General features: G+C 38.0%; 1 protein-coding gene across 1 annotated transcript; it reads left to right on the plus strand.

Moving 5' to 3' along the window:
* Positions 1-5,918: 5,918 nt before the first annotated feature.
* On the plus strand, positions 5,919-26,420 carry ICOS (inducible T cell costimulator). The gene is made up of 5 exons (XM_059052881.2): positions 5,919-6,027; positions 21,247-21,585; positions 22,305-22,411; positions 23,459-23,543; positions 24,425-26,420. The coding sequence occupies exons 1-5, from the start codon at positions 5,970-5,972 to the stop codon at positions 24,463-24,465; spliced, it is 630 nt and encodes a 209-aa protein (XP_058908864.1). The 5' UTR covers positions 5,919-5,969; the 3' UTR covers positions 24,466-26,420.
* The last annotated feature ends 1,084 nt before the right edge of the window (positions 26,421-27,504 follow it).

Raw genomic sequence — 27,504 nt, forward strand, 5'->3', positions numbered from 1 at the left:
AAAGAGCCATGTAACAGTTCTTAAGAAATTTTATATCCATTTCCTTTTGGTCTTCGCAAGAATCCTCCAAGGTTCTAAATGAGTAAACTTTTGTACAGAGAGGTTAGGCGTCTTGCTCAGGGCCACATGGCTGGTAAATGATGAATCCAGGTCTAGAACAAGGATCTTCTGACTTTGTATGCATACTTATATAGTGCCAAATGAGCGTTATCCTTTAAAGCAGAGGTTAGACCAAATCGGATCTTCAGATATGTTCTATTTGCCTCCCAGAGTACTTGCTCAGACTGGATTTTAAATTTTTTGAATAAGTTGCAAAAAATCTAAAAATTGGGACTTTCCCACAAAGACTAGACTTTCATATATATTTGGAAAAAAGAAGATATGGCTACATTGGAGTTGTATTCCCTTGTAGCAATGCACAGCTGGATATGAATAGCTGCTTCTCCTGTGTGCTCTCCAACTTGCCCCACTTTCCACCACTCCCTATTGCCTAATACCAGGTCCACTTCATTCATTTATTTCATCTGCCTGGCCCCCTGTTTGCATATGAGTTTGCAAGTCTTTCGTGTTTCAGTCTTCCGGGAAAGGTTATGTACTCCTTTCAACAATTGTATTATAGTTCAAGATATTTTTTGGATAGCTTTCAGAATCAGGTCAAGAGTCACACAAGAACACACTGTAAGAACACACCATGAGAACGCCATGTGAGGACAGGGACAGAGACAGGAGTGATGCAGCTGCTAGCCAAGAAACACCAAGGATTGCAGGCAACCACCAGAAGCTAGGAAGAGGCAAAGAAGTGTTCTACTCAGAGTCTCAGAGGGAACGTGGCCTTGCTGACACCATGATTTTGGACTTCTAGCCTCTGGAACTGTGAGCCAATAAATTTCGATTGTGTCAAGCCACTCAAAAAAAAAAAAAAAAGAAAAAGTCACCCAAGAAAAATGGTGCTTGTATGTTAGCCCATTTAATTTCTTAATTAACAGCGGCATTATCTGCTTGATGACTTAGGAGGAGTATATAGAATGTAGAAAGCAGAGGATGAAGCTCAAATTCTGGGGAATGTCAACATCAACATTTAGGAGGAGAGAGAAATTAGAAGAACTGGCTAAGAAGAAAGGGGTGTGAGAGATGGAGGTTAAAAAAGAGAGCAATGATCTGACCAATCACTCTGATGCAGACCACAGAGGGGCTTTGAGGAAATGTTTGAAATTAGGAGGATAAAGGTTCCCTTCTGAGAGTTAGACCTTATTCAACACAGAATAGATCACAGTAGAGTCAGTAAAATAACCTAAAGGAGCAGAATGGCTCTTAGTTCTGATAATTCCATCAGGACTGGGTGGTACTCTTTTCAAGATAGAGTAAGTGTAATATCAGCACAAAGTAAGCATAGCATCAAATGATTCAGAGAAGTCAAGGAAGGGAAGGATGGAGAGTGTTGGTTGGAGCTGGCAATGTGGAGGTCATGGTGGGCTTAGGCAAAGCAGTTCCAATGAAATGATAGAAACAGAAACCAATGTACAGTGGGTTGAGGAACATCTAGGAAGCAGTGAAGGGTAGAGACTGAGTGTGGTCTTCTCTTTACTAAGAAAGGAGAGGGAAGTTGATGGCAGGGTTGCAGGGTCTGAAGAAATGTGTTTGTATGTGTTAATGATCGAAGAGCTTCTAGCATGTTTATAAATGATCGAAGAGCTTCTAGCATGTTTATAAATGGAAGGGAAAGAGCTATTCAAAGGCAGGAGTAAGAGGTGGGAGTGAGGGAACCAGAACCCTGGAGATTATGGAGGAAATGGGATCCAGAGAGGTGCTTTGTGATGTTTGGAGCAATGGCACCATCATTAGAATGGAGGCCTTGCTGCCAAAGTGACCATGTTGAGGTATTTTTGTTAAAAATGTCAGTTATATCACTTTATAGTCACATCTGACACTGTGATTTTTTTCACCATTAAGGGAAACGTGCAATTAGTTTTCTGGGCTTTAAGGATGGATTAGTAACTTTTAAATGAGAAAATATTATTTGGCTGTTAAAATGGAATGCTCTTTTGTTTGATGATTAGGGATGGACAAATGATCAGATAAGAGATAAATCAGTATGATTCGTGATTATATTATTGAATTAATTTCAATGTGAAATACAAACAAATTTGACTATTTTCTGCCCTCAGATTACCATTCAAAGAGCAAAGTGTTAATTGGTGATGGTTCCTGAGGTAACACGGTTCCTTCAAAAGTCAAGGATTCTTCCAACACTCACTCATTCAACCAATACTTATGGAGCATCTACTCTGCTCCAGGCACTGTGTGGGGCGCTGAAGACATGGCTGCAGACAGGCATCTTCAGTCCTTTTCCTAATGCTGCTCACAGCCCAGCAGGGAAGCAAACAGGCCATTGCAAGTAGCATGATGAGCTTTAGAATGGGGGAGATACAGAGGGACTTTATGAGGATGAGGAAAAGGCACCCAATGGACTCTAGCTATGGAGTAAATGGATCAGGAAAGGCCTCTTCGATGAATTGATGGGCATGTAAGCAAAGACCTGAAGACTGGTAGGACTTCTGCAGAAGAAGGGAGGCTTGGGTGGTGAAGAGGGGGAGTGAGGACAAGAGGAGGGCTCCTGGTGGTTGGAGGAATAGTTAGCTGGGGAACTTGGAGAACGCCTCTTCATTCAATACGGCTGAAGCACTGGGAGCAGGAGGAGGAGGAACACATGAGGCAGGAGACGGGGCTCCTGCCCCGTCTTATAAAGGGTCTTGTAAAGACCCTCTTGTAAAAGGTCTTGTAAAGAGTCTGGGTGCCTTATGTATCTGGCAGGAGACCGGGGGAGGGTGAGAAGCAGGCGAGCAGATGTATTAGATTTACATTTTACAAAGATGACTTAACTCTGGTTATAGTGTGGAGACAGATTGAAACCGGGCAAGAGTAGGACAGAAAGAGCAGGAACAAGATGCTGGAGACAAGAGGGGAAGAAAAACGGCCTGGCAGAGAGTGAGGAAGTAGAATAATAGGGCTCTTTGGTGAACTAGTGGAGCTGAGAGGGCTGACACACAGGTTCCTGGCTGACTGCATGATGGTGTCACCCAACAACTGGGGACATAGGAGGAGAAATTATTTTGATTAGGAAGAACCCTTCTCCTTCAATGCTTTTCTGTTTCAGATGGGCAAGCCAAGTTCAGGTGAAGCAGAGATACTTTGGGGGTCCTTTTAGCCCCGTGGTTTGGACTCAGTGGCCTTGGTGTGTGGGCTCTCCTACACCTGCGGTGATTGGTTTCAACAAGTTTCAAGCAAGGAAGAAGAAAGATATTCACCTGTGGAACTTCAAAAAAGCAAGCAGAGCCTCCCCAACTCTGGTGCCCGCAAAGCAAGTAATAATAAACACAGCACCTTTAATGTAGCAGACTTTCCATTCCCACCCTCACCCTAGGCATCTGCACACACAAATCAAAACTCTCTTAAGTCATGGAATGAAAAAGTGAAAAAAGTAAAAGCAAACAAAAAGGGCTTCCTGTGGGGTGAATGGAAATTTCTGCCCAGTTTGTTTTCCAGGCTCATGAAGAGTAGTTCTGAATAATCAAAACCACAAATAATTGTATTCTGAACCGAGATTTTTGAGACAAGGAGGAAAGGGAAGGATCCCTTAGAGGGGTCTTTGACATAAGGCTCCATCTACATAGACACAGGGCCTGCTCTACTTCAACATCAGTTTCAGATTCCTATCAAACAAAAACACGTGTATCCAATTGAACTAAAGCGAACTCAACCATAACTTGTGTAACTTTTCTCCCCCGAGATAGAAACATTGCACCTAAATTTTATTAGGAAACCTCTTTTGCATTCAGATATTTGGGAACTTCATCTAGGACCTAAGTGCCTCTCTTCCACCAAAAACCGAGGCCAAAAAATCGTGTCACCAGTAATTTCTGGCCAGATAAATGAAGGCTAGCCTGTGAGTATATTGTGGTAATTAAGAGCATGGAATTCACAGAGTTTCATTGTGTTTGACCTGGCTCCATCACTTACCAGCTGTGTGATCCTGGGCTACTTATTTAATCTTTCTAAATCTCAGTTTCCTCATCTGGGAAATGGGAATAATGACGAGATTTACTTCAGAGAGTAGTTGTGAGAACTGAATGAGACAATTCATGTGAAGCGCAGTACCTGGCACATAGTACATACTCAATAAATGTTCATTATTAGATTCCCTCCCCCATTTTCCTCTGTGTAACTTCAGCTGAGCTCTAGAATTTGTAGCAGCTTTTATCAAATGAAGTAAAATCTCTCTAGTCTCAGTTCCAGAGCTAGGCCACAACTAGGTTAGAAAAAGTCAATTATTCTCTACTGCCTGTCTTTGCTGGGAAAGGACTCCAGTACAATGTCAGTGGGACTCTAGATGCTGTCAGGGCAGAGTAGAAGGGAAAGGAAGGAAATACAGGTAGCAGGTTCCCAGGGGACCTTGTGACCCAGTCTGTACCGCTCAGGTTCTACACTTCAAACGGTTTCCGTCACATCCACTATGGAGGCCCAGGAGCCCTAAAAAAGTTACCTGGGAAGCCTCAGCAGCTTGGAAATCACTGCAGGATCAGCCTCCTACCTTACCTTTGGAACCCCTTGACTTTCCACTATCTTTAATTGCTTTTTTAATAGACCATCCTGGATTCTGCTTCAGAGCTGGACATTTTGGACTGACACCTTGGTTGCCCTGCCCAGCTGATTCCAGCTTCTCACCTACATGTCAGCTCTGCAGGTTGAGAATCTATCCTGCCCTGTTACTCCCCAGAAACCCAACCTGGATCCAGCATTCTGGAAGCCAGTTCAGACCTCTGAGTGGTAGGTTCAGCAGGCCTTGGCACAACTGGTTTCACCTGCTTGATTAAGAGTGAGGATTCTGGAGCCACACACTCTAAATCCAAGCACTGCCACTGACTAAGTGATTCGGGCCAGGTAATTTACCACTCTGTGCCTCAGTTTTCCTCATCTGTACAATGGGGAGACTAGCAGTCCCCATCTCATAGGATGGTTAAGAGGATTAAATGAATTGATACATGTATAAGATATTATATAAACATATACAAATAATCCACCTACATAAATGTGAAATAATATAAATATAATATTAGCTATATTCACATATTTTATACATATTAAGTATATTATATATTATTTTACATTTAAATTTATGTATGCCTTGCATTAACATGTATTATTTCATGTAAAACATTTATATACATATAAACATAATTATTTTTATTATTATTACTGTTGTTTTTGTCTACTCTATCTCCCTGCATGGATAGAGAGACCATGGGTAGGCTCTTCAGCTTTCTTGCTTTCATCTGAGGCTATAGGTGTAGAATCCCTGATTTCTACAGACTCTGCTGTACTATGTAAGGCAAGGTTTAAGTTAGGTTAAAACCAACTCTAACACTTGGAAAATTACCATCTACAATGAATGCCATGTAAATATTCTTTCTTAGATTCCTATGTTGCTCTTCTTTCAGTATCATCATTTTAAGTTCTGTTGTAATTTATTTCTTGTCCTATTTCAAAGGCTTTCTCTCTCTGGAGCAAATAGCATAAGATAGAAATGTGTCAAAATACATGCTATTTATCATGTGGTTAATTTTAGATCATGTTATGCCCAAAACTATTGATTCAGAGGAATAGGGTGGTTCTGTAAAGAATAGGCATTGTCTCTTTCACTTCTTTTCATGGAACTGAAATGAGGGTAAAGTTTTCCTCTGTCTTCAAAATCATTAATAATCCATGGATTAAGCTTAACCTCTATGAGCAATAATGCCATATAGCCACTGACATCAATTAAGAGACACCGCCCTGCCTTGATGGTAAGTGTGACACTACATCAACCCCCCAAAAACCCACTTCCTTTCCAGCTAACAGAAAACAGCAGAGGACATGAATTCACTGGCAGTTTTAAACACTGAAGGAGAAAATTGTGTTTGTTTCTGGCGAACATGAAGTCAGGTCTCTGGTATTTCTTTCTCTTCTGCTTCCAAGTTGAAGTTCTAACAGGTAAGTGACCTATTGAATATTTATTACTAAGTTATAATTCAAGTAATTGGAAAAGTTAGGCACCAAATAGAAAGGTTTTTTTTGTTTGTTTTCAGAAAGTAAGAACGATTACAGAAGAGCTCAAGTCCATGGCTAAGGGCGTTTATGTCACTGTTTTAAGATGAAGAAAAATGTCTCATCGGATCATTAAAACTTTAAATTACCTGCTTGAAGTTACTTTTTAGTGGATAAAGCAGAAGAGTGGCTTACTGTTCTCAGAGAAAGATGAAAGGCAAAATGACTTGTGTCAACAGAATGAAAATTAAGTAGTCCTGGCATTTGGGCTGGGGATTCTTTCTGAAGGAGAAAATAAGATGGAAGGGCTTTGAAAAGAAGGATTTTGATTTTAACCTTATCTGGGTGGTCTTTTGTCAGAAACGCCCTGGCCGCCACACAGTTTTTCCGACACCAATGTCAAGGTCCTTCTAAAAGGCTAAGGAGTAGTGGATGATGTAAAAACACTCCCTAGCCTCTGTAGACATTAAAAAAATCATTCTGAAGTCCTCAATTCTTTCTCTGACACGGTATATATCACACTCTACTTGAATACTTTAAATAATGTTACCTACAATGAAATGAATATGTATCTCTGCTGCTTCTTACTTGGTACATTTTCTATTATTTTTCTTTCATCTTTCGGTCTGAGCCTCATGTTCTTGAGACTGAGAAAAAGCAAAGTGAAATTATATTACATTGGGAAGTTCTACTAACACTAAAAGTGCAGACAGAACTTTTAGTAGGTGTAACTTTATTTAGAAATAAGTTTTGCAGTGGTACCAAAAATAGACTTTATTTTTCTCTCCAAAGAATTAAAAAACAAAAGTGTATTGGTCAAATATTTGATCTTGTGGTGGCTCAAGGTGGCTCCAATGCTCTTAAATAAAGAGGAAAGAGGAATGAGGAATTAGAGTCTACTTAAGGTCCCAAGGGCAGTTTGGGGTCACTTGCTTGCTTAACCATGGCTTTTATACAACCCAGTGAAATCCTTTAGCTGCATGAGCAACAAAGGAATAGCTTTGGAATTGATATTCATTCATTCATTCACTCATCCATTCATTCAGCACCAAGCACTTGCCATGCAAGAGGTACTGTGCCAGCTGCTGTGTGTACAATGATAAGCAAAACCAGGTCAGCCCCTGCTCTCACGAAGCTAACTGAATGGCTGGGAGAGAGACATTAATCAAATAATCCCATGAATGAAGGACAATTACAGGCAGAACTCAGTTCTATCAGAGGATGTAACAAAGAAACCTGCATAGACTTGTGGGTGTGGAGGTGCGGTTGGGGGATGGGTTCATCCAAGTCTTTCTTGTGAAAGTGGCACTTGAGCTGAGCCTTGGGGGACAAATAGGAATAAATGGGGAGAATGGTGGGATGGTGGGTAAGAACATTCCATATCATGAAAAGAGTAAGTGCAAAGGACCTGTGGCAGGAAGGCATGAAGTAAGTCAGGAAGCTGGAAGAAAGTGGATGTGCCTGAGTACAGAGAGGGAAGGGGTTGGGGATGGTGCAAGATAAGGCAGGAAAGGAAAGCAGAGACCAGACCATTCAGACCATATGCACCATGTGAAGGATTGTGGATTTTCTTCCAAGAACATTGGTTCAAGTCATTGAAGGGTTTGTACTGCTAAAAAGCATCCATATGCCAAACCCATTTAGGCACTTATGGTGGTGATATTATGCTCAGGAGATTTGAATTAGCAATGGTGTTACCACTGTGGAAGGATCGATCCAGCCTAGGTGGAATTATTTCTAGTTGGCAGATTAAACTGATGAATAAATTGTACTTCTGGAATGATATTTATCTTGGATTCTGATGGAATAAAACCAACATTCCCCCTCATCCACAGAAAACCTTGCCATGTGCAAGCTGTTATCCTATTTGACAGGTGGTAAAATTGGGGCACAAATGGCTAGATGGAGATAGTAAACTGCTGAACAATCTTCATATTCAAAATATCACCACAATGCATGTATCCAGCAATTACCATTTTAAAGACTCTAAATGCAAAGTAAAGAACCAAACTGAAGTCAACTAAGCTCTTGCAGATCCTTTCCTTTGGCATATTTTTAATCCTCCCAACTATGTAGACTTTCTCATTCCATGAAGCGGTCGGCATTCTTATTTTCAGTTAGTGTTTGAAGAATCTCAGACCAGGAAAGGCTAAATGTTTGGTTACCTAGTAATTAGTGGCAGAACCAAGATTAGAATTCAAATATGAATTCTGATTCCAATATCCACATTCTTTCCACACCATGTTGAAGTAGTGGAGATATAACATGAATCTCAAAGGAGAGAAATTCTCATCAGTTTTGTTTTTTGGTTGGTGAGTTAAGAGGAAAGAAATCTTGGTGATTCTCAGTCTTCTACTGATCTCAGTGTAAAACTTAACAAAGTCATCTTCTTTTAATGATTCTGGAACAATAGGAGGCTCTTAATTGTAAAAGGATCTGAGAAAAATGGGACCCTCTGTCTGCATTTAGAAGACACTCTTTCTAGACATTATGGGCAATGGAGACCATGCGGGTGACCTGATGAATTCTGGTTTTGGAAAGACCACTTGAAAAGCAGTGGAGTGGGAATGACCAAGGTTTGGTGGTGTTTAATAAATGTGCATGTCTAATGATATGTTCAGGGTAGAAGCTGGAAAGGTAACCCTCAGGCTCATTTTGAGCCTTGATTTTGTCACCCAGGCATTGAAGCAGTGATTCCTGAACTCCATCACCTCCGAAAAAACCAGCCCTTTGGTGCTTCCAGCACCTGCTCTTCCCCGGAGCTCAGGGAGAGTCCTGTGGAGCTGAATTGACATTTAAGCCCCTCCCAGCACCTCCTTCCAGTGTTCTTGCTGAATTTAAAAAATCTACATTGTCCATCTTTTCTTTCAACAGATGAATTCAGGGCATTCTCACTCAGCACAAGAAGCCTATATTGATTTCACTCCTTCAATATTATGTTTATTTCTATTTTCCTTGGTTGTGGTATTCTCTTTTATTTTTGTTGGTATGAGGACGTTTCTTTGAACTCCCCTCTTTCCCTCTGTAATTTGGAAGGTTGACTACACGTCCTAGTTGACTAATTCATTATCATGTTCAGAGCAGCTTAATTGAATATCTATGTATTATTGTAGTAAAGTAAATAGTGACAGTAGCCTTGCTTGACGTGTTTACCCCACCTCCCATCCCCCGCAGTGACGTGAGAACTTTGGAATGTTCTCTTTTCACTCTCTCGCTTGCCCCTTAGTGAACCCCTACCCCGTACATGGGTTTTGTTGAAATAACTGAACACTTGTATTTGCAGATCATTGCTAAGTTTCCTCTGACAGTATTTCTCTTCTGGTTCAAGAACTCTTTACACTCACTTCACCTTTTTTCAGCGATAGCATCACTCTTTTGCCATCTGCTCCTGTCTTGTCATCCTTGTTCCAATCCAAAGATCAAAAGACTTCCATTATTTTCTTCAGATACCTCAAACTCTGAATTCCAGCATGGGTAAAGATGTTTTCCTTTACTTGGATGGGTGACGAATATCTTTTCTGGTAGTAGAATTCCTGGACTGCACTCTTTTAATAGTCTCTGGATATTCATTCACTGAAATGCTGGTTTCTAGGGTTGCAGGTGAGTAGTTCCATGTTCCTCTGCCTCTCATTACTTTGCAAGTAGATTAAAAAGTATCACTAGAATCTTGTTATTCACTTCAATAATGGAATTCGGGAATTCCACTAGGATATGCCTAATTCTGTGAGTGTTTTCATTAACATTGCTTGAGACTGAGTGAGCCTTTTCAATCTGCAGTCTTCAGGTTTTTTTTTTTTTTTTTTTTTAAATTTCGGGGATATTTTCTCCCAGTAATTGTTTAGTCATATCTTTGTCTTTTTTCCTTCTTTTTAGACATGCCTATTATTTTTATGTAAGATCTCAAGATCCTTGTTTTTTTTATTAGTGAGCAAAATGAATTTCATAACTTGCCATGGCTGTTAACAACTCCCTCAGACGAAATGGAATATTATAGTTTTAAAATTGCTAGCAGCATATTCCCATTTCTTGGTAGAAACAAAATGTAGGTGTGTAGGGAGGACCTCAATTCTCATCTGAGCTTTGTTCAATGTGTATCCATAGACTTGTTTGACAAAAAAAAAAAAAAAAAAAATGGCCTCCGTATTCACAGTTGTAAACTGAGCAAAACCTTCAGCTTATGCTGTCTCCCTATCCTAAGAATATGTTTCTTTGTTTGTTTGTTTGCTGTACGCGGGCCTCTCCCTGCTGTGGCCTCTCCCGTTGCGGAGCACAGGCTCAGCGGTCATGGCTCATGGGCCCAGCCGCTCTGCGGCATGTGGGATGTGGGATCCTCCCAGACCAGGGCACGAACTCGTGCCCCCTGCATCGGTAGGCGGACTCTCAACCACTGCGCCACCAGGGAAGCCCATAATATAAGCTTTATACATAAAAAGATGTACTGGGCTTTGCAAATTCAAAGCCCAGTATATACATACACATACATATACATATATAAATATATATGTATATACACACACACACATATACATACCAATCATTTGTAGCCTTCAATACCCAAAGAGAAGACCATGTTTACTCCATAAATGGCATCTCTGTGCTATGGCTCTTCTAATAAATTGAGTCTATTAAATGGCACGTTTTCGTCATTCTAAGTAAAATAAGAATGTGGTGTTCAATACCTTTTGAGGAAAATTCAGAATTATACTTTGGAAAGTGGAACTTAAATATGTAGAAAACATGTAACACAAATGAAAGCTGTTGGTCAACAAGCAATTTTTTTCCAGTTTGGCCTGTATGGTCGATTGAAACAGACTGAGATTTGCTAGTTTAAAGAGAGAGTCAGAAATTGGGCTATGAACCTCCTCTGGCTCTCGTATAACATACTGATGGCTGCATCTACTTTGCATGAGGAAAAGCTAAGAAGAAGCAGTTTGTCTTTAAAGGAAGGTGATGGACTCAAGAATTTTGAGTCAGTCAACCACCAGTTCTGATAGAGTCTTTTGTTTTTCTGGGTGTGTTGCCATAGCCATGGCACTTCCAACAAGCAACAAAGAATCACTTAAATGGAACTTTTTTGAATATGAGAAATCAAACTTTTATAGCCAACAGTTATACTATCCTAGGGCTTAGCAAGAAAAAAAAAATCATTAATGAAAAAAACAAGAAACAAAACCGCTACTGCACTCACAAGTTCTGTTCATTTTGTACTATCTAAGACAGAAGCAAAATCTCCTAGTACTTCTTGTTTGCTCTTATTTAACTATAATAGAGTTTCTTGTAGATGTGAATACATCTTTTTACATTTCTACAGGCAGATAAGTTACAGCATACTCATCAAGAATTTAGATCCCATCAGAGCAAGGACCCAGACTTTGTTGCAGGTTTAAGTACACAGGGCAGTTCAACACCCAATGATCCATGAATGAGGCTGTCTAGGGAAACAGGTATGTTAAACAATGTATTTTCACATCAAATAACTAATTTTATATATGTTTTTTGGTGCCTAATAACCTTTTCAGTCATAGAATACATATGTGGCACCAATGTAAATACTACTTTAAGTATTTGGGACAATTATACACCCAATACATCTTAAAGGAAAATAAATACTTGAAAATAACTTCCAAATCTAGCTTAATGTTAAAAGCTTCTTTTCTGGGCTTCCCTGGTGGCATAGTGGTTGAGAGTCCGCCTGCCGATGCAGGGGACACGGGTTCGTGCCCCGGTCCGGGAAGATCCCACATGCCGTGCAGCGGCTGGGCCCGTGAGCCGTGGCCGCTGGACCTGCGCATCCAGAACCTGTGCTCTGCTCTGCAATGGGAGAGGCCACAACAGTGAGAGGCCGGCGTACTACAAAAAAAAAAAAAAAAAAAAAAGATACTTAAAAAAAAGCTTCTTTTCTTTTTCTTCTCTTTTCTTAGCAAGTCTTTTTAGCTTTTGTGCTTCAGCTTCTATAAAATTAAAGGGTTGGACTAGATTATGGGACTAAGCGGCTCCTTAGAAATGTGGACTCTGATCTCAAATTGTCTAGGTTCAAGTCATGGCTCCACCACATTTTGCCTCTAAGACCTGGGGCCAGTTACTCAAACCTCAGTTTCCTCATCTGTAAAATAGGAATAAAAGTAGAAAATCTGATGTCAAGTGTTGTTATGAACATCAGATGATATATTGCATGTAATGAATTTGAAATCTTAATACATGGGAAACATGCAATGCTTGTAAGTTGCAATTATTATTATTATTTGGAAATTTTTGAAAGCTTAGATGTTTATATAACTCCAGAACTATTGGGCTTCAGACAATTGGTTGGGCATCATTCAGTGTGAGACTTTGCCTTTGGACTTGGAAACAAGCATTCTCCATTATCCAGTAAATTGGATCCCCTGCTCTGTTTTTCTTGCGCACCTCCTCACCTCATTGCAGGACATTTACCAACCATGCTCAGCTTTGATATTCTTCTATTCATTCATTCATTTATTATTATTGAGCATCTAATATATTCCAGGTCCTAGGATTATTTAAGTGACCACGATACAGTCTTTATCCTTGTGAAGTTTATGTTTAAATGAGGAAGACAGACAAAGATAATCATGATCTAAGCTTATACACATTATAAATATATTGGTATAAACAAAGCTTTATTGAAATCATTGAGATAGGAGTCTTTGTCTGGGGAGTCTCAGGGACAAAGTGGTTCTTTAAAGTGGTTCTTAAAGAATGAATGAGGATTTCTAAGCAGATAAAGGGGTAATGGGATATTCTAGTCTATGGGGACAGAAGTAACAATGTGAAAGTAATGGCCAAAAAGTATGGTGTAGCTTGAAGCTATATGGTCCCTGAGATTGTGAAAGGATTTTGTGTCATTCCAAGAAAATTGAATTTTTTTTTTTTTTTACCTCATAAGCAACAAGGTAGTGGATATTTTCAAATTGGGGAGTGAAATGCTTTTTAGAAACACAATTTTGCAAGCAGCATGGAGAATGGATTTGGAGGGAGAGACTGCTGTCGAGAAGGCCAGTCAAGAAGATGCTTCCACAGATGAAGGAAGATGTGAAAAAGTCCTAGTTTGGCAATGGGAATGGGGCAAAACCATCCATGAGCTAGCATCAACTGGACTTGGTGACCAATTTGATCAGGACAGTCAGAGAGAGGGAGTAATGAGGAAGACATTGAGGTCCTGATGCCTTAAAGGACAGGACTTGGGTTTGGAGAGTGAATGTTGAGTTCAGTTTGGAAATGTTACTCTTGATGTGTCAGGGGACACATCCAGATAGAGACGTTGAAAGGAAACTGGAAATAAGGGACTAAACCAAGGGAAGGAGTGGACTGGAGATGAAGGTGTGGGTTACTGGAGTAGAGAGTAGAGTTTATTCTAATTACTTTGTAAATATTGCTACAAAGTTTTATAACACCTTTGGGATTTTTCCATTTTCACAAAGAAACTCAGTTTTTACGAGGAGAAAATCAATCTTTCATTTAAAAAATTATGCATTTTAGAACATCAAAGGTTGTTTTACCCCCTCTACAGAGTTCCTTGGTGAATAAAAAATGCACACATTGAGTCTGTGTGTGTCTGCACGCTCAGAGTCTTTTGCCTTTTCAACCTTCTCCTTACTTTTTTCTTCATTTTTTTTGACTTCCTTTTCTGCAAATGTTAAGACTTGGGATTGGGCTTATTTTGCCCACCCTTGCTAACCGATTTCAATCACTACTTTAGATTATGGATGCCTTTGAATAATAATGTAAATATAGAAATTATGCATATGTAAAAATCTGCTAATCAGGATTCCAAAAGTTTTAGCTAGTTGATGCATAAGAAATGACAGTGGTTTCATGAGAGGTAAAAAAAAAGTGGTAGAAAGCATATTTTTTAAATGCCAGAACTTATTAGGAAAAGATCAAATGTAACAAAACCCTAGTATAAACATTGCAATTTTTAGAACTTCACTTCTTATGTCACATTCATGTGCTGTGATAAGCTAAAGCTTATCATTGTTGGATTACAGAAAATATTTTTAATAAGCACTATCAATAATTGCAAACTCAGGAACTCTTATCTTTCGATCACTCAGACCTTTGTGGAGGTTTGTGGTTAGAAGTCTGAGTTAAGGAGAATAAAGTGAAATTGCTGATTGGTCTCATATTCCCTTCACTGTGTGGGTTTTCTAAGTGTTTTTGCTAAAAGATTTTCAACCAGGCATAATACAGCTGCTTATAAAGAGTCCTAGCAGGATGGGTCTATCAAGACAATCTTACACTGAAGAGATGAAATAGTTTAGATGTAAAAGAATCAATTTGTAAATAAACTTCTGAATCATAATGCGATTCTCAGCTGAATGACCCTTTTCTTCAGAGATTTTTTTCTTAATAGCTCCCCCAAAAGAATATGCAAATGCTTTTATCTTTTAAAAATTGTGAAGATCTAAAGGAATCATCTGATATAAACATTCTGATTTTACTCTTGAAACCTTACTCTGCTGATATCAACAGTAATGTTATAAAAATCATAGCAGCAGTTAACAGATTTGAACCTCTATTGGAAAGATTGCACCCTTTAGACATGGTAGTCAATGTGATTAAGATATAGCACTTATTTTCTAGAGTACTAATAATCTAGGAGCACCAACAAGAAGTAAACAGATTTGGTAGCAAAAAGAAAATGAAGTCTGATCACCAGGGTTCAAGAGAACATATTCCTGTTTGTGTTTTTAGCAATGCATTAAATGCTAAATTTTATAGCATGGTGTTTCTATTGCAAATCACTAACATGCTCTGGTTATGAAACATCTGGATGTATTAAAACAATCATTAGTTCAGAGGCATCTGTCCTGGACATCCATTGGGCAAATTTAATGATTCTGCACTTTAGAGGATACAAATAATAACCAGGTTTAAACCTGTCTTCCCTTCTATAGACGCAAAAGAGCCAAGAGAATAGTCAACCATTTAAACAAGTCTTTATGAACCTGGTAGATATTTATAATAGTTAAAGAACGTGCTTCTTTAAAGCTTAGCCAGATAATATTCACTAGAACCTGACATCCCAGTTGAGGAGGTGTCTTTTGAACTTGATTGTATATTTGTACGTACTTGTCTGCAGAAGAAAGGCAACATGCCGTAGCTAACCCTGAGAACGTGTCCCAGCTATGAGCTATGTAATCCTGGGGAAGATACTCAGTTTTCTGGCCCCAGTTTAGCTTGATAAATTTAAGTGTACAATTTAAAATGAAAGGCTTAACGGAATAATTTTTAAGAGCTCTTTTGATTCTTATATTCTATAGTCTATGATTTATCTCCCCAGATTTATAACATCACTGAGATTTACATATCCATTCATCCATCCAACCATCCAATACATATTTATTGTGACTTACTACTTACCAGGTGCTATTGTAGATACTTGGGATGAATCTGTGAATAAAATCAACAAGGTCCCTCATTTTAAAGCTTATGTTACAGTGGGGTAGCCAGACAGTAAATAAGAAAACAAAGCAGACAGCAACCTCAGGTAATATGCTAGAAAATGACTTGTGGTGTGTTTTGGATTGAGTGGTCAATGGTTGCTGGAGAAGTAAGAAGCAGCCACATGAAAATCAGAGATAACATTCCAGGCAAAGAAACAACAAATTCAAAGCCCTGGGGACCAACTTCCTGTGTTTGAGGAATAGAAAGAAGAACAGTGTGACTGCAGTGTGGTGAGTGTCTGGTATAAAATGGTGTTAGCGAGACAGAGTAGATCATGCAATTCATGGAAAGTAGCGTAAGGAGTTAGATTTTCTTTTAAATGAGATGGGAAGGCCCTGGATGTTTTATAAACAGGGCAAATATACTATCTGATTATAAAGAAGATTATTCTGGTTTCCCTGAGGAGAGTGGATGGTGAATGGGCACGAGTGAGAGCAGAAGTTAGGAAGCTCTTGTCATCCCAGAGAGAGATAATGTTGGTTTGGACCAATTGCAGCTTAGATGGAGAAATGGGTAGATTCTACTGGACATAGAAGAGAGGTGCAGGAAATTAGATTTTCTTCCTGTAGAAGGATTTCAACAGTGATCCTCTAAGACTCAGTCTTCTGAGTCTATAGACTCAGTCTATAGTGACCACTTTGTAGCTTCATGTGGTTGCCTGCTTCCATTACACTTCCTTTGGTTGTTGCTAGCAGCACTTCAACCTCAGATTGTACCCCAAATCTTTCATCTGCCCAAGAAGTTGTGTGACCTCGGACAAATAACCTAATCTGTCTGGGTCATCAACTGTCTGTATGTGGAAAAATTGGACTTGCTGTATGATTTGTATGTTTGCTAGGCTTGACTGTGTATGATGCTGGGCAGAAGTTGAATCATGTTACAGGAAACACAAGTGTGAAGGTAGGGATGTTTACAGGATGTCTGAAACATGTACAGACTGTATATGAGAGCTTATGGGGATTGGAAATGGAGATGGTTATGGTAGGGAGAGTGAGGAACATATCAAAGATAGTGTGAGAGAATATTTTGGAGGATAATTTTATATTAAAAAGTGGTATGTGAAGCGAATTTAAGCTTGATATAAGGGAAGAAAGAACAAGAAGAAAGAGATTGATGAGGGGAATAGTCGCAATTTTCAACGACTGGTATGACAGGGGAACTGACCAAAGAGATTTGACACCCAATCAAAGCAGACACTGGGTATAAAAAATGGTGCTATCGTACCAGTACTCCTGGCTGAATATTAGACTTGGAGATAAGAACATCCAGGGAAGGTGGTAGAAAATATTCTAGCTGCTTCAGCAGTTATAAGGAACTAACATATTCAGATTTTCCTTAAATTGTCTGTCTATCCATTAAATGCTTTAGTCATGATTATAGGAATGATTTCCTTTCGATACTACTTTTCAAATATCATCAAAGACTAAGGAGATTTTATGATTAGGTATTTGAGCATATTATCTGTTCTACAGGTGCCAAAGTAATTATGAAGCAACTGATTAAATCCCATATCTGATTTCTTTAGTTGAAAACATTCAAATAGCAGACTAAGAGTTGCCAAATCGTTTTCCAGATGGAAAGTTTAAGCATCAGGTATGTGGACACTTAAGTCAGGCTTCTTGTCACCACATTTAATAATAAAAAGGTGACCTAGGTAGTTTTTAGATTAAAAAGGATAAAATGAATAACTAAGAGTGTACAGTAGAAATGACACTTTGGGATCTCCAGTTACTCCTCTGATGTCAATGGCACTGTCACTTAAGAAAAACTTGGGTAGTTTTCCTCACCATACCTAAATGCTATTATGGGCCAGGAAGATTGTCTCATTAATTTTCATTTCTCCTGACTTCATGGAACAGCCCAGTAAGATGCTGGGACAGAGAGAGTATTATGGAAACATGGTTTCTCCTCTGGAGAACCCAACAGCAAACTAGTAGCTCTCTTAGTTGTTCATGGTCTCATCTAGATATGTTCTCATCCTGAATCCATAGAGAGTAAGTGTTGGAAAGAACTTTAAGATGTCTTGGTCTCACTTCCTTATTTCACAGCTGAAGAGACTAAAATTTAGAGAGGTATCCTTGTCACAGAGACTTGTTAATGGCTAAGCCAGAATTTTCCTCTGGTTTCCTTGGGAACCACTGCATTGCACTTCTATCACCCTGCACCGCCAACCATTATATTTCATCTTGCATTGGGTTATAGGTCATAGTGTGGGCCCAAAAGGAGAAAAATCTGCTGACAAAATCATCTTCAGAAGTGAAGACAACGCATCTACGTCTGTGTGTGCACAAGGTGGCCGCAGACACTTTTGTTCCAAGATCTCTTTGTGGTTTATACGCTGGCATTCTAAAGTCCTTGGGAAATTTGCTCTGAATGTTTCTAAAGGAACTGTGAACCAGCTCGCTGATTTTATCTTCTGCAATAGACAGTAAAGACAAGCATCAAAGCAATAGTAGTGCAACATAATTTAACTTCAGACAAATAAGTCCCCATGCAAATCATCTTTCACTTTAATCTAATGTAGGTTGCACCTATTCTCATATGATGAGTTTTTCCTCTTTGCCTTTTGCTTATATTTACCCTCAGTTCTTTAAATGAAACAGGCATTATCTTTCTTCTTTATACTTGAAAACTATTTTATTCTAGAACAAAACATCTATTCACAAAAGTGAAAAAATATAAATGTACAATTTAACGAACAGTTACAAAACATGCTACCTTGCTCCTACAATTATCACAGGTCAAGAGGTAAAACACTGTTAGCCCACAGAAGCCTCTCCACCCTGTGTTTTCCTTCCCGATTCCAATTCCTCTTCCCCTTTATACAGAAGCATCATACTGAATTTTGAGGTATTCATTTGGGTTATATATTCTGTTTCTATTCTTTTAGTCATTATGCAAGAAACATGCATACTTCATTTATCAAAGTCTCAAGTTACATACACCTTTTCTATCCTCCTAGACAATGTGTTTTAGGTTGACAGTTTCTTTCAGTACTCTAAAGATCTAAGATGTAATTCCACTGTATCATGACTTTTACTGTTGATGTTGAGATACCACCTGTCAGTCTAACAGTTGCTTCTTAGAAAGTAGTGGTAGTCAGTCTCTTTTCCCTGGCTGTTTTTAGGATTTTTATTATGATTTGTCTAAATGTGCATATTTTTAAAAAATATGCTTGTTATTTGTTAGGAGTCTTGAATATGTGGATTTTGATTGCATTCTGAATAGTTTTTCTAGCCTAATTTTCCAGTTCAACAACTCTATTTAACCATCTAATATGCTCTTAACATATCTCCTGAGTTTCTAATCTCAGTGTGGTTTTTTTTGCCAATTCTAGTTGGTTCTTTTTCAAATTAGTTGACTTTTTTTCTTTAAGTTTCCTGTGATCTATAGATATTATTACAAGTTTGTCTTTTATCTCCTTAAACACAGAAGGCTCAATTGTTTTATTTTGGGGATCTGATAATTTAAATATATAATTGTATTTGTTTTTGGAGTCTGTTGTTTCTGTTGTTGTCTTGTTTCCTTGCATGTCTGATTATTTTTTATGGTATGCTTGTCATTATAATTATTATTTGTAGATATGAGTTGAAGTGTAGGATGTAAACCTTTTCTTTCTGTAATAGTTTGCATTTTTACTTTCAAAAGCTTAGGGGTAATAATAATCCAAAATCACCTTAGACAAAGTCCAATTATTGAGATTTTCTGGACCACTGGAGTGATTTGAAGGTGGGCTATAATCTGCATGAAGGCTGGTTTACTTCTGGTTTAAACTGTATTCCAAGGATGTAGCCCTTTGGGATTTTGAGGAGCTTATTGAGGAGAATGTCTTTTACTAGATTTCTTGCTTTCAGACTCTGGGAGTTGAGACATAAAAACAGAAGTGTGAATCTGGGAGAACAGCACATGCTCTCGAAGTAAAAACAACTTCTAACCTTCGCTTATCTCTGTGGATTCTGGTTCTTCAAGTTTAATCTAATAATTTCTTCTTTTTTTCAGCTCTTTAATCCTTTACATTAATATTTTTAGACATTTCATTCAGCATTTTTGGTTGTTTTGGTGTGGGAATTAGTTGAATAATCTGGACTACCATACTGAAAACTAGAACGCTTGTGTTTTCACAATCAAATCCCCAAGTTGAAAATCTATTCCCTAGCAATATGAGAGATATAAATTAAAGCCTACAGGTATTAAGAAAAATAAGTAACTATGGTGAATTTTAAATAAAATGAATGCACTGGTGTAAGCAGAGCCATGACAAGTGAATCCAGGAGGGTAATGCTAGTCCTGTTATAAAGTGGAACAGTTCTTTCCGAAAGCAACATGGCAGTACAGAGTGTTTTCAGAGTCTTTAAATATTTTGCCCACATGTCAAAATATTTACATAAAATCAAAATGCTGAAAATAACCCCAACAGTCAACATTAGTAGAATGCTTTAACAAATTATGATAGATGAACATTATGCCCTTTTATATAGCCATTAAAAAGGATAAGTATGATGACTACATAAAAAATGGAATGTTTATGATATAACATTACCTGCCAATAGAAGAACAAAAAGAATAGGTTTGCTATATAAAATAAGTATATGTCTGGAAGATAAAGAGCAAAAACGCACAAATGGTATTTCTATTTCACTGGAAAAGGAGAAGTAGGTAATTTTTTTCCTTAAAAATTCTTTGTACTTGTTACATAGTTTGCTCAAGAATAAAAACAGGAATTTCAAAATTTAAGCTAAAAACTGTCATGCTAATAATTTTTCCCAAACAATTTCAGCATGAGACTTATTAAAAGTCATATTAAAAAAGAAGAAGAAAAAAGAAAGGCGAAGAGTTGGTTGAACTTATAACTGAATAACTCAGAATCTGCAACCAGGCCAAATCCATTACAGTTTCCTTCTTCTGTGATCCCAATGTAGCTTGTAAAAACAACCTTGGTTTCCTATAAGCTAAAATTTATTTTAAAAAATGAAAAAGTAAACAAAAATCTGGGTCTTTACCTTTATCATCAGACTTTGATTCAGTTCTCAATGGATGAGGTTCAGAGAAGACATGTTTCTATCATTTGAAAATGATTCATCTGTTCTTTCACTCTCTAGCGGGAAGGTATAGTGTCAATATATACTCTTATATAACCATTCATTTTTAGTTTAAGCTGTTTCTTTCCTTAAAATGTTTTTTCCCTAAACTATGTCTTTCCCCAAATCTCTCTCATTGTTTGACTAAAGTGCTAATCCTCCTTCAATTTCAATTTTCAAAGTCACTTTCTCCAAGTGGCATTACCTGATTCTCCAATCAAAATGTGAACCCATCTACATTTACTTGAATAGTACTCAATTCCTAGCATGAATTATGGTGACTTCATATTTATGACTTCATATTTATCTATCATCTGTCTCCAATATGAAATCTGCCCAAAGGCAGGAACAATTTCTGTTTGATTCATACTATGTAAATATGTTATTTAATATATTACATATTATATATTCATATATGATAAACAAGTCTCCGGTTAGGTATTTTCCTAAGACACAGTTTTACCTTCATGTTCTATTTTTTGGTTGTGAAGTTCCTTCATTTTGTTGCAGTAAAGGTGACTTTATGAAGAGAAGAGATGACTTTTGTGCTCAAATATAATGATTAGGTCAACAGAATCATAAAATGTCACTTTTGCTTTTTTTTTTTTTTTTTTTTATCCAGGAGAATTCAATGCTTCTGCCACGTCTGAGATGTTTATATTTCACAATGGAGGTGTACAAATTTTATGCAAATACCCTGCTACTGTCCAACAATTTAAAATGCAGTTGTTGAAAGGGAATAATATACTCTGTGATCTGATTAAAACAAAGGGAAGCGGAGACAAGGTGTCCATCACGAATCTGAACGTCTGTCAATTTCAGTTATCCAATAACAGTGTCTCTTTTTTTCTGTATAACTTGGACAGTTCTCATGCCAGCTATTACATCTGCAAACTGTCAATTTTTGATCCTCCTCCTTTTCAAGTAGATATTCTAAGCAAAGAATATTTGAATATTTACGGTAAGACATTGTTTTAATCTTCTAGACTTAAGAGTACATAGGCACTTTAACAATTTTTCTCACTAATGAAAACAGTTAAACAAATAAATATCTCTTGTGTTGGAGTTCATTTCGGTGAAATTGATGGCAATAATTTATGATGAAATATATCAATACAAGGATGTTTATTAATAATAAAAATAATTATATTAATCAGTAATATGAAATTTAATCATATAGACTGCTGAGTTAGAAATAGGTTACATTGTCTCTAAAACACACATGCCATTGAAAATCAGGAAAAAAATTAGGAGAAATATACAAACCCATGGCTTAATGGCTGTGCTTCTATTCACCTAAAGTTTAAGGTTTGGGTTTTGTGCTAGAAATTGTGGAATTAAGTGAGATGATTGAAAACAATAGTTTTATACCTTTACTTTTCCTACTTATTCTTTTTCAAAAACATAGACAGTGAAGTCTTTTCTATTAACCACATTTATAGACATATACGTGCATAGAATCTTTTCATTTTTAGTTTCTGTATCCTTGCTATCGTATCGAGATGATGTTATCTATTTACTGTTTACTGGATTTCATGATTGTAATGAAGGCAAGATTTATGGCAAGCTGTTTAATTTAAACAGCTCTTTTAAATTTGTTAAGTGAACTTGTGATTCAGCACTGAAAGAGGAGATTTGATTCTGAGAGTTCTTCCTCACCTTGATTTTCTTCCAACCCAGAATCACAGCTTTGTTGCCAGCTGAAGTTCTGGTTACCCATAGGATGTGCGGCTTTTGTTGTAGTCTGCATTTTTGGATGTGTCCTTATATGTTGGCTTACAAAAAAGGTGAGCAACATTGATCTTTTCTTGCACTGACTTTACTGAGGAATATGAGCAGTTATTTATTCATCAAAGTATGTATTGCTCTTGCCAGAGTAATTTGATCAACAGGTAGATGATTTCTTTTCCTCAAGATATGCCTACTAATTAAACTACTAACTTGGAACAGAAGCTTATTTACTTTATAGCTACTTCATTCCAAAAGGAATTCAGTGGCTTACAAAGAGATATGTCATTATTATTATTCAAAAAGATAAGGAAATTGGGGCCACGGAAAGACAAACCGGCAAGAGGAGGATTAAAAGATAAAAATGGATGCTTCCGACTTTTAAAATTATTACATGTGGGCTGCAAATTTGATTCTAAGTTTTCAAAGTCAGGGCAGCTGAAACAATTAGTTATAAATTTTCCTCAACCAGTCAATTAAAAAACAATCAGTGAGAAAGTCTCTTGGGGCACCATCAGTAGTTGAGAAGGAAATTGCCAGCTTCTTTAAATGGTTACATTATTAGGACTCCTTGCTTTTAAAGAAAACCACTGAAAAGCTAGGCAGAAAGGTAAAAGAATAACAACATTGACAACAACAAAAATCTCTCTGTGCCGTGGGATTTTCTTTTTAGTCTATCACAAAACGATTTCTCAATCAAAGAACCTACACCATTTTGCATATTATGCAAGGGTGTTAGCATCCTCAAGTATATCCACAGTGTGATGGTTGACCATACAGTGCGTATATCTGTGTCAGAAGGGAATTTGAAAAGAGACATAAAGAGGAAGAGAGGAAGATAAGCCCCGTGGTGTAAGTCTACTGGGGAAGGAACAGTAAAGGCATAAATGAGAAAAGACGTTGAGCAGAAACAGTTTTTATTTAAAGCCTTTTGTATATTGTTCTCCTACTTAGCCTAAAGTCAGGAGCCTAAGTCACATTATAACTTTGTCATATACTGCTTCAACATAGAATAGAAAACAGTAACAAACACACAAACACATCCCCCACAAGAATGGAGATGGAGAAGAGCAGATGACAAACCACGTTTCTGACTTTTCTTGCAGAAGTATCCTTCCAGCGTGCATGACCCTAACAGTGAGTACATGTTCATGGCAGCAGTGAACACTGCTAAAAAGCCTGGACCCACAGGTACAGTGACACATGGGGGCTTGGGAAGGGAAGAGTGTTCTTTACATGAAACCTAGAATTTTAATTTTTTATTTTAAAGGAAAGGAAAATGTCTATAAGGCTGAATTTTAGTATTTTCTGTAAAAAGTCAAATTTTCATTTTAACTGAATTGATGCTCTCTCTAGTTCATTGAAAACAACATGTTTGTAAACCACTATTAAAAAAACCCCCAAAGTTCATAAACCCCTATGGTATCAAGGCAATCTTCCAATCGATATTTTAAAAATTGGGGTGATTCTAAGTCTTCCTTGTTAACAAGTTCATTAAGTCATACGATGAGATTTATTGAATATCAATTTAGTGTACATGACTGAGTGAGGCAGTGTGGGAGATACACAGATATGAAGGTTTTCGACTGAGATCTGGAAGAAAGAACTGGGCTGGTGTTCCCAAGGGGAAGGAGGAGAAATTGGTGAAGATAGCACCTCTGTCAAATATTGTTATTATGTGAATAACACCGTGCTGAGTAATGTGTATTGGGTAGAGGGAGGGAAGACCTAAGACAGTCCTTGTCTTCAGTTTATAATGTCACTGGGAGAGGTAATATGTTTGCATGGAGGGTGGAGTCACGTGATAGTGTTAGAAGTCCTCAATTAATTGCAAAGTGGTAGAGTTCAGACAAAGTTTGCAATAGGAGCCAAGAGTGGGCTGGGTAAAACTCCATGGAAAACGTGGAATTGCTGCTCAGTCTTGAAGCATAAAGAAGAGTTTGGATGAGGTATGTGTTTGCCTGTGTGTGTGTGTGCGTGTTTACGAGAGACAGAGGAAAGGGGAAGCCTTTGCTGAAGGGTACTGGCACATGGAGAGCTTTTAAAGAATTTATGTTAAATTTTTGTTACAGATGTGACCCGTAATTTGGAACTCTCTGGCACCCAGGCGTGAGCCACACTGGCCAGTTCCCTCCAACTTGAAGAGCAAGATTCTTTATTTCCTGGACCACAGAGAGTCTGACTTGATTTGACTACATACATCTTTTGCTGATGTTTTGTTCAGTCTGGACCAGTGACTATATCAGTCAATAGGGATTTTAACAGACTGCCTTAGTACTGTAGAGTTCTCTCAAAACAAATACCCTCTCGCAACTAGCTTTATAGAAAGCCCAGCTTGTGTGTGCTCAACAAACAGACCTCACTGGGATGGAAACCCTGTCTTCAAATCTGCTTCTAAGCAATGCATCAGCCAGGAAAACAAACACATCTATAAAAATGTTTTAAAGATGTCAAGGGTATGGAATCTGCAAAGCGAATGGGCAGCTGAGGGCCAGAGTCTGTCTGCATTTCACTAACAGACTACCTCTTCTATCTGTAGGGAGGAGCATTCCTTTTATAACCAGGCAGTAGAGGGAGATGCTTCAAAACTGCAGTTATTTATATCTAAAGTGTTGATGTGTAAGGATAGCCCACTAATACAGTGGAACACAGTACTTTTCTCCAACTTCTGAACCCCAGTTGACCACTGCACAAGCAATTTAGGTGACTTCTTCTGCCCTCAATTTTCCTTTTAAAAATACTTCCACATAAATACTTGACAGACATGCTGAGTTGGGAGCTATGTCTACATTTTTTCCTTCAGCTGCTTAGTTTCATATATATAGCTGCAGCCTAGTGAATATAACTGGCCTATATTCTCCCTAAATAAGTATATATTGTGCTCCAGAAAGATATCTTATTTTCCCAAATTCAGTTCAAATGGTTTACTTTGCTGACTCGTTGATACCAGTAGTAGGAAACAGTGCCCAGAATCAAAAGTGACTTCATTTTTGGTATTCTTTTCTACCATTATCTGTGTTTTCATGGTGCTATTAATTACAAGCTAGGCTATTTTTGGAGATCATGCTAAAAATTGCAAACAAACAAAGGAATCCATCTTTCACTGTCAAGCATTGTCCTGGGAGATAGATCCCATGATCTATTCAGCATGAAACCTGCAGTTCCTAGAGGTCCCTGCCAAACTATGGCCGCACTGCCTCTGGGCTTTATGGGTTGAAACAACCCCCATCAGCCTGGAGCAGCTATCCAGACCCGGGTGGAATTCCCAGAATTGAGAAACTCCGCTTAGCCAGGACAAACAGGTGCTCTTGCCCCCAAAGGCTGAAGTCACCCTGGGGACCCGAATGGGTTTGCCTGCACTTTCCTCCAGGATCTGTGAAGAAGCACAGATGTGTCAAGGAACATCTGTATGATTCCATCTCCTAGAAACCATTCAGCCTGGAAACTGACCCTGGCCCTTCAAGGCAGTCTTCCTTTGAATGTGGTTTAGCTGGAAAGATTCTTAAGTACATGTGACATGTGATTACTCTTAGCTGAAATACTTTCTCCACTTCCTGTCTATATGCCCAGGGCTTCTGAAGCAGCCAATGTGTATGCAACAATATTTTCAACTTAGGTAAAAACGGGATTATTTAGTAGTTTTAAAACCTGTAGTTGCCTGCTTATAGTTTACTTTAAAAGTGAGATCTGATATGTCATTATGCATACTTATTTTAAGCATGTGTAATGCTGGATATGTACAGTATAGTACTGAATGTGTAATTTGAATCAAGTATGGTGTTTTGCTGACTTGGGCAACCTGGCTGGCTTTGCAGAGGTGTTCTCTGAGTTGTTTGCAGTTTTCTGCGTGGGGTGTCAAGGGGGGAGGGCCACTCTCATGTGGTCTGCTTCTCCCGATTATCCAAATTGTGCCCTGAAGCATCCTCATCCTTAGCCCTGTACATTTCAAAGTGAATTATTAAAGAATACAATTTCTGTGAAATAAAAACTGGTTTTAAGAGGAGCTAATTATGAAATCGATTTTTGTAGTAGTAGGAAACTAAAGAATAAACATTTGATATTCAGCTGAAAATATGTGTTTTCTTGGGGGAGGGAAATGATTACTGTAGCCAGCACCTGCAAATTTGACCTTGTTCTTAAAGATGGTTACACTGCTTGGAACAGTTCCTCTTTTCTTTCTTTTTTTTTTTTTTTTAATTTGAGGCAACTACAAACATAAAAAAGTTGAAAGGCCAGCAAAAGGACGGTTATTTTTCTAAGTTTCTGACCTAATGTCCTCTCACCTCTGACTGGTATATATTTCTTATAAACAATACACTCTCCTCCATAAGCACAATATAATCATCAACATCAGAAAATTAACATGGATACATTGCTGCCCCTAATTCTCAGACTTCATTCAAGTTTTTCCAGGTGCCTTTATAATGTATTTTATGCAAAAGATTCTATCCAGAATCTCCCTGTGCATTTAGTTATCACATCTCTGTTGTGAATGTCAGTCTGTACAGTTCCTCAGCCTAGGCTTTTATGGCCTTGGCTCTTTTGAAGATTAGAAGCAGTTATTTTGCAGAAGGTCCCTTGACTTGTGTCAATCTGATGTTTCTCCATAATTAAAATCAGGTTATTGATCTTTAGCCAAAATAACACAGAAACGATGCTACTTTCTTTTAATTACATCTTATCAGGTGGCTCAAAATCTCAACTTGTTATGTTACTGATAACATTCATTTTGATCACTTGACTAAGTTAGTATCTGTCAAGCTTCTCCTCTGTAAAGTAACTCTATTCCTCTTTATAGTAACAGTTTAAAGGGAGGTACTTTGAAGTTTTGTGAGTCATCTGTTCTTCATCAAAGTGTCAATTTATTCATCTGTCCATATATATATATATATGTATGTATGTATGATTTCCTATTTTATTCAAAGGGCAAACATTTGTTATTGTTCTAGGCTATTTTTGGAGACCATGCTAAAATTGTGAACAAAGAAATCCACCCTTCACTGTCAAGCGTTGTCCTGGGAGTTAGAGCCCATGATCCATTTTGATGCATAAAGTGTCCCATCCTTGGCCAGCAGGAGCCTATTCAAACTGGCTCTGGTGTCCTTTGACCAGGGCCCCATCATTCTTTCAGCACTTCCTTGCTTTCTGGCAG

This window comes from Kogia breviceps, chromosome 2 (assembly GCF_026419965.1).
Source record: "Kogia breviceps isolate mKogBre1 chromosome 2, mKogBre1 haplotype 1, whole genome shotgun sequence".
Taxonomy (NCBI): domain Eukaryota; kingdom Metazoa; phylum Chordata; class Mammalia; order Artiodactyla; family Physeteridae; genus Kogia; species Kogia breviceps.